The sequence below is a fragment of the Bison bison genome, unplaced genomic scaffold, assembly GCF_000754665.1.
Source record: "Bison bison bison isolate TAMUID 2011002044 unplaced genomic scaffold, Bison_UMD1.0 scf7180017864374, whole genome shotgun sequence".
NCBI lineage: Eukaryota > Metazoa > Chordata > Mammalia > Artiodactyla > Bovidae > Bison > Bison bison.
The window spans coordinates 4,871,361-4,878,357 of record NW_011494946.1 but is presented as its reverse complement, the minus strand read 5'-3'; the positions used below and the strand labels follow the sequence as shown (position 1 = coordinate 4,878,357).

Below are 6,997 nucleotides of genomic sequence, written 5' to 3'. Positions count from 1 at the left end.
CACATTTCACTGAACCTGATTATAAAAATCACAAAATTGTTTCAATTTCAGCTTAAAAATAATATTTGGCACACCCCTGTTCATAACAGCACTATTCACAATAGCCACGGAATAAAATAACTAGTTAAAGGAACTAATCTTTTTGAGATAATGTATTCAAAAACTTGACAAAGTGCTTAGTCTGGCACTTAGTAAGTGTTTAAGAGATGAGGTGCTATTATTGTAAGAGTGATGAGAACAATGCAGGAAGAACCGCCTAGTCATCTGCTCAGACATCATTTCTTGCCACCCATAGTAAAACGGCTATTTTCTCCATGCTGGCTTTGCAGTTCCAGATGACTTATTTACTATGCAGGCCTGGAAGAGTACATAGTATTTCCAAAGATCCAAAGGGCAAGGAAGCAAGGAGCTTCAGCATGTCTTCTTAGTTATTTAGACCATGGTAGGAAGTACTGCTGGGGAGAAACGGGCAGAAAGATAAGGCAGAAAATTCAATGTACATGTGTGTCAGTGTCAGAAAATAGGCCAGAAGAATATTAAGACAAAAAATGATAGTATTTGTGAGAAGAAACAAATGGGTCACTGAACTTTTAGTGACACACACTAAGTACAGACCCTTAAAACAGTTTACTGCACTTGAACCCAGAGGTCTCACTAACAGTGACAGGGCCCAATTCTCCTGACTCTTAAAGTCCCCCACCTCCCACAACATGCTGTGTTTCAAAGATAATTCTTCTTTCAGCACAGAGGAATGAGATTGAGCCCTGCCTGAAATCCATAAGGTAATTCATTCCTATATATGACTTAACTGTCACACTCTCTCCTAACCTCCTCTTAGTGACGGACATTAGTGACACTAGAAAATCATGAAATTAAATCCTATAGCACAAGCAACCGAAGGACCAGTGAACACACACTTACCACCCCAAAAATCACAAAGTAAGCAAAACATTGTAGAAATGCCACAGAAATTATTGTTCTTGTATTATCTGCTTAAGAATGCAGAAGCCATTCCACTAGGGTGGGTCATTTTAAAGTTCACATCTCAGGCATATTCTCTCCTTAGAGCAGGTCTGGGGGAAATTAAACTCATCCCCCTCTCCTTTTTTTTAAAAGACAAACAAACAAAAGCACATTAAAGAATTCTCTGTATTAGGCAAGTTCTTACAGCCTTAATTCTACGATCATCATTATTAGGACCCAAAGTTCTCCGTCCTAGTTTGAGTCAACACAAACAGGTATGAGATATTTTCAGTAAACCAGCCATCAAGTTGGCTGTGAAGGCAGTACTTACAGCCAAGTGTAAAGGGCTTATTGTTGCTCTATTGTCTGAATCATTCAGCATGTCTGTTCCCGATGTTTCCATTAACTGAGAAAGAAAAGAATTTTAAATGTCAGAAATGGCACTTTTAGACATACCATAGCAGTTATTCCTGGTCCCCCTCCCCCAAGTTCAAATCCATTTTTAGAGTATAAGTGGATACTTGACATGAATTTAAAAATCCCAAAACATTATATTATGAAAACTAAGCTCAAAAACCTTACAGAGTGGATTATCCTGAAAACTTGGACCCCAAACTAAGAGTTTTGAGGGAATGGCTACAAACTCCGACTTTGAAAGAAATGCTGTTTAACTGCCACCAAGTGAGAACCACCTCCCTCCCCCTCCCTTACATGATTTCTGTCACCATTTTGTTCCCAGGAATGTGTCAGACAGGCTCCAGTTCGAGTGAGAGCAAATACTTAAATACTCTGAATAGTAGTGGGAAAACTGATTAATACTTACAACATCTAAAGGAGTTTCACTTGCAATCTGAAATAAAATTTAAAATAAAAATATTGAGTTGAAGAAGCAGTCATATATAGTAAAGAGATAAATGCAAACTATATGTCTTTATTTACCTATGGCTTTGTTAAATTCCCTTCTGAACTTGTGCTTTGCCTCCAAAAATTTATAGTCTTTTTTTAAGTAAACAACTTAAAAGACTAGACCAAAAATCTATATACATGGGTCTCAGATTTTAGTCTAGAAATACCATACTAACCTAAGGAAATAGTATTTCTGCAGCAGGGTTCTAAATGCTATATTAAGTATGACAACCTCCTTTTTCTTTTTTATACCCACGCTTCTTGAATTTTACTCCCCCTTTAAGGAAAGCAATGTTAATTTATAAGTAAACTTAACTGAAGAAACCTGTAATGTGAGGCATGTACCACACACCTGAGAATCATGTAACTTGCCTTTTGGTTTGGCTGAGTTGGGTGAACGGTGTATACATTCAGGAATGAGACCACATTTGAAATAAAAAGTTCCTCTGCAGCAGATGAGTCTCCCTTCTCAGGACAGACTGCTAGTAGACTGGGCCTTTCAGAACTCCTAAATATGCAGGGGGGATCTTCTCATAGGGACATGTATTTCTCACATATGACAAAGTTACAGTTTAATGCCTTCTGGAAAACGTTTCACGAGGCAGGGGCAGTGAATGTTAGGTGGGCATGGGGGTTTCTAAGGGAAGGACACAAGGAGACCTCTCCAGAGATCTAATTTCTTTCTGTCCCCTTTCTCTGTGAAAGGGAAAAGGGAATGAAAGAAAGCTTAATGAGGCAAGTGTGAATTTAAGATGGAAAGGGATTCTAAAGATATTACAAGGCATTTATTTCTTGATTCAGTTATTCTCATTGTCATTACATTATTAGAACATAAACTCACACTTGTCCTTCCACAAGAACTCAGGATTCTTACCAGCTGAAGACACAGACGGTGACCATATGCAGCTGAATAATGAACGGCATTGTATCCTTGCTTGTCCCGGATCCCTGGATTTGCATCATTTCTTAATAAGTATTCCAGGCACCTATTAGAGTAAGACATATTCAAAATTCTAAATCCTGCATTTTAACCAGTGATAAAAACAAAGACAAACTCAAAACTGGCAATTTTTCTTACACTTGAATAATGTAAAAATCATAAATATACCTACACTACATAAATTTATCATTTAAATGACACCAACTGTAAGTATCATAAAGCCATAAATTAAATGTTCGTAAGAGAGTCTTCTTTATCCACAGCTTGTCCGTGTACGGCACCAGTCAGCCTACTCAGTGTTTGACAGGATTAGATTCCCAGTGGTGGGAGCGTCCAATCTATCTGGACCACAGAGTAAGTATGATATCTCATTAGGAAGCTCAAGAAAGGATGTAGAAATATCTCCCAAAACCAAGATCAGAATTCAAAGATCTTGCTTTAGAGACCTGGAAAGTGTGGGAACAATGCACAACTGGTATACAGGTAACAAGGGAGATCTTCTCACAGGAAACAGACTTTATTCCTGTGCTATTACACTATGAAGAAAGCAATTTTAAAAGGAGTTTAAGATTCACAATTTGTTGTAATTTTGATAAATGTTATTGTTACTACAGCCAAAAAAAAGAGTACTGAATTAGAAACTAAAAGATTTATCTCTAGAGTTAGTTTGATACCATCCACCTTGGACAAATAGTTTCTTCACCTTTATGGTGAAATGGCTTTTGTTTATTCATCTTACAGATGGAGGTACAAATTCAACTAAATAATCTAAACACCATTCATGTTTTTTTTTATTAAGTCTGCTTTAAAAACACAGACATTTCACTCAAGGGCATATCTTTCTATCTTTAATCAAGTTTTCTAGATGTGAATGATAAAACAGCAATAGTTCTCCTTACAAAGACTTGAATACAAGACAGATTCTATCAGTGGAACAACCTATTTTAAGAAAACTTGCGGATACATGAGTACAGGGAAAAAAAGATTTATTTAAGGAAAGAAAAACAAGTAGGTTAGTTCATGCTTACTTTCTGAAGTAGGAGGGCAAGTCTCAAAGCACTACTTACCGTGACTAGTTGCAAGTATACAGCATTAAATGGTTTGAAATAATTCAACCATAATACATCCAGAAGTTCCTATCAATCACAGTGTTTAATAGTTTACCTTCACATTATTAGATGATTTGTCTCCTACAGCAAAACAAAGACTAAAAGTTGATTTACAACTATAAAATTACTTCTATTGCCATGCCTTTCAAATTTTGCTAAAGCAGTATGAATTTTCATAACTACTTTGTAAGCATTATCTTTAACAAATGAAAAAATTACCAACATTCAGGAAAAGTAAATCACTTGCTCCCAATCTTTTGGTTAGAAGCAAGGACTAGACCTCGTGTCTTTTCTTCAGGTGTTCTTGCTACAAATGCTTCAGCACAGGGATTAATGAGTTAGTGACACTTTAACATGGGTGTTTATAAAATACTGAGCCACAAAACTGCTTAATCTTGAAAATCTAGACCTCATTTTTGACTTGCAATTGAGAAGGCAAAGAGTCGATCCTCACTTTCTCACTGTAAGTTAACACATGGTCATTTTATAAAACTCAGAAAATTAAGACAGGAAAATTTTCTATGAAACCCTCCTTCCCCTAAAATTAACTATATATATACAAAATCTGGAGGAATATTTATGGCTAAATATCTCCTCCTCCCCCTAAAATTAACTATCTATGCAAAACCTGGAAGAATATTTGTGGCTAAATACCTAATAAACCACACTCACTGTTAAATACTTTGTTTTCTTCATCTGTTAGACAAATTAAATATCTTCATTCCAATTAGCATGTAATTTAAACCGGGGAGATGCTCAAACCATTTAAATTTCTCCTACTCTTCCTCCACCACCATAACTCCTACCACTTTTTCTGGACTGAATGCAACCCACGTGCTCCATGGCTGGTCAGAGCCCTGGGAGAGGAGCACGTACCCAGGGGCAGGGAATGGGGCACTGTCAGCAGACGCCTCCGACTCTCCCTGACCACAGGGCACACACAATAGTCAGTGCTTACATAAGACAGGCATTAACCATAGTTTAAAAACTATGGCTCATCGTTATAGGAAGATTGTAATGTATCAGGTATTGTTTAAGCAATTTTGATACTCTATCTCATATGACACTCTACCTTAATATGCTATAGGAGATCAGTGGAGAAACAACTCCTGAAAGAATGAAGGGATGAAGCCAAAGGAAAAACAATGCCCAGTTGTGGATATGACTCATGATGGAAGTAAAGTCTGATGCTGTAAACAGCAATATTGCATAGGAACCTGGAAAGTTAGGTCCATGAATCAAGGTGAATGGAAGTGGTTAAACAGGAGATGGCAAGAGTGAACGTCGACATTCTAGGAATCAGTAAACTAAAATGGACTGGAATGGGCGAATTTAACTCAGATGACCATTATATCTACTACTGTGGGCAAGAATCCCTTAGAAGAAATGGAGTAGTCATCATAGTCAATAGAGTCCAAAAGGCAGTACTTGGGTGCAATCTCAAAAATGACAGAATGATCTCTGTTTGTTTCCAAGGCAAACCATTCAATATCACAATAATTTAAGTCTATGCCCCGACCAGTAATGCTGAAGAAGCTGAAGTGCAATGGTTCTATGAAGACCTACAAGACCTTTTAAAACTAACACCCAAAAAGAAGTCCTTTTCATCATAGGGGACTGGAATGAAAAAGTAGGAAGTCAAGAGACACCTGGAGAAATAGGCAAATTTGGCCTTGGAGTATGGAATGAAGCAGGGCAAAGGCTAATAGAGTTTAGCCAAGAGAATGCACTGGTCATAGAAAACACCCTCTTTCAACAACACAAGAGAAGACATTGCACATGGACATCACCAGATGGTCAATACCAAAATCAGAATGATTATATTCTTTGCAGCCAAAGATGGAGAAGCTCTATACAGTCAGCAAAAACAAGACCAAGAGATGACTGTGGCTCAGATCATGAACTTCTAATTGCCAAATTCAGACTTAAATTGAAGAAAGTAGGGAAAACCACTAGACCATTCAGGTATGACCTAAATCAAATCCCTTATGATTATACAGTAGAGTGACAAACAGATTCAAGGGATCAGACCAGATAAACAGAGTGCCTGAAGAACTATGGACAGAGATTCGTGACTTTGTACAGGAGGCAGGGATCAAGACCATCCTTATGGAAAAGAAATGTAAGAAGGCAAAATGGTTGTCTGAGGAGGCCTTACAAATAGCTGTGAAAGGAAGAAAAGTGAAAAGCAAAGGAGGAAAGGTAAGATAAAGCATCTGAATGCAGAGTTCCAAAGAATAGGAAGGAGAGATAAGAAAGCCTTTCTCAGTGATCAATGCAAAGAAATAGAGGAAAACAATAGAATGGGAAAGACTAGAGCTCTCTTCAAGAAAATGAGAGATACCAAGGGAACATTTCATGCAAAGATGGGCTCGATAAAGGACAGAAATGGTATGGACCTAACAGAAACAGAAGATATTAAGAAGAGGTGGCAAGAATACACAGAAGAACTGTACAAATAAGATCTTCACAACCCAGACAATCATGATGGTATGATCATTCACCTAGAGCCAGACATCTTGGAAAGCAAAGTCAAGCGGCCCTTAGGAAGCATCACTACAAACATCACTCATAGAGGTGATGGAATTCCAGTTGAGCTAATTCAAATCCTAAAAGATGATGCTGTGAAAGTGCTGCACTCAATATGCCAGCAAATTTGGAAAACTCAGCAGCGGTCACAGGACTGGAAAAGGTCACTTTTCATTCCAATCCCAAAGAAAGGCAATGCCAAAGAATGCTCAAACTAACACACAATTGCACTCATCTCACATGCTAGCAAAGTAATGCTCAAAATTCTCCAAGCAAGGCTTCAACAGTATGTGAACCGTGAACTTCCAGATGGTCAAGCTGGATTTAGAAAAGGCAAAGGAACCAGAGATCAAATTGCCAACATCCTCTGGATCATCAAAAAAGCAAGGGAGTTTCAGAAAAACATCTACTTCTGCTTCACTGAGTACGCCAAAGCCTTTGACTGCGTGGATCACAATAAACTGTGGAAAATTCTGAAAGAGATGGGAATACCAGACCACCTGATCTGCCTCTTGAGAAGTCTGTATGCAGGTCGGGAAGCAACAGTTAG

The 6,997-nt window shown here is 37.9% G+C and overlaps 1 protein-coding gene across 1 annotated transcript in view; it reads right to left on the bottom strand.

The window, feature by feature from the left end:
* Positions 1-6,997, bottom strand: part of ANKRD28 (ankyrin repeat domain 28) — a 127,401-nt gene that overhangs the window by 25,372 nt on the left and 95,032 nt on the right. Inside the window, exons 15-17 of the mRNA XM_010856753.1 lie at positions 2,744-2,855; positions 1,787-1,813; positions 1,295-1,369 (exon numbers count right to left, since the gene is read on the bottom strand). Coding sequence (XP_010855055.1) covers positions 1,295-1,369; positions 1,787-1,813; positions 2,744-2,855 — 214 coding nt within the window. The remainder of the gene's footprint in view (positions 1-1,294; positions 1,370-1,786; positions 1,814-2,743; positions 2,856-6,997) is intronic.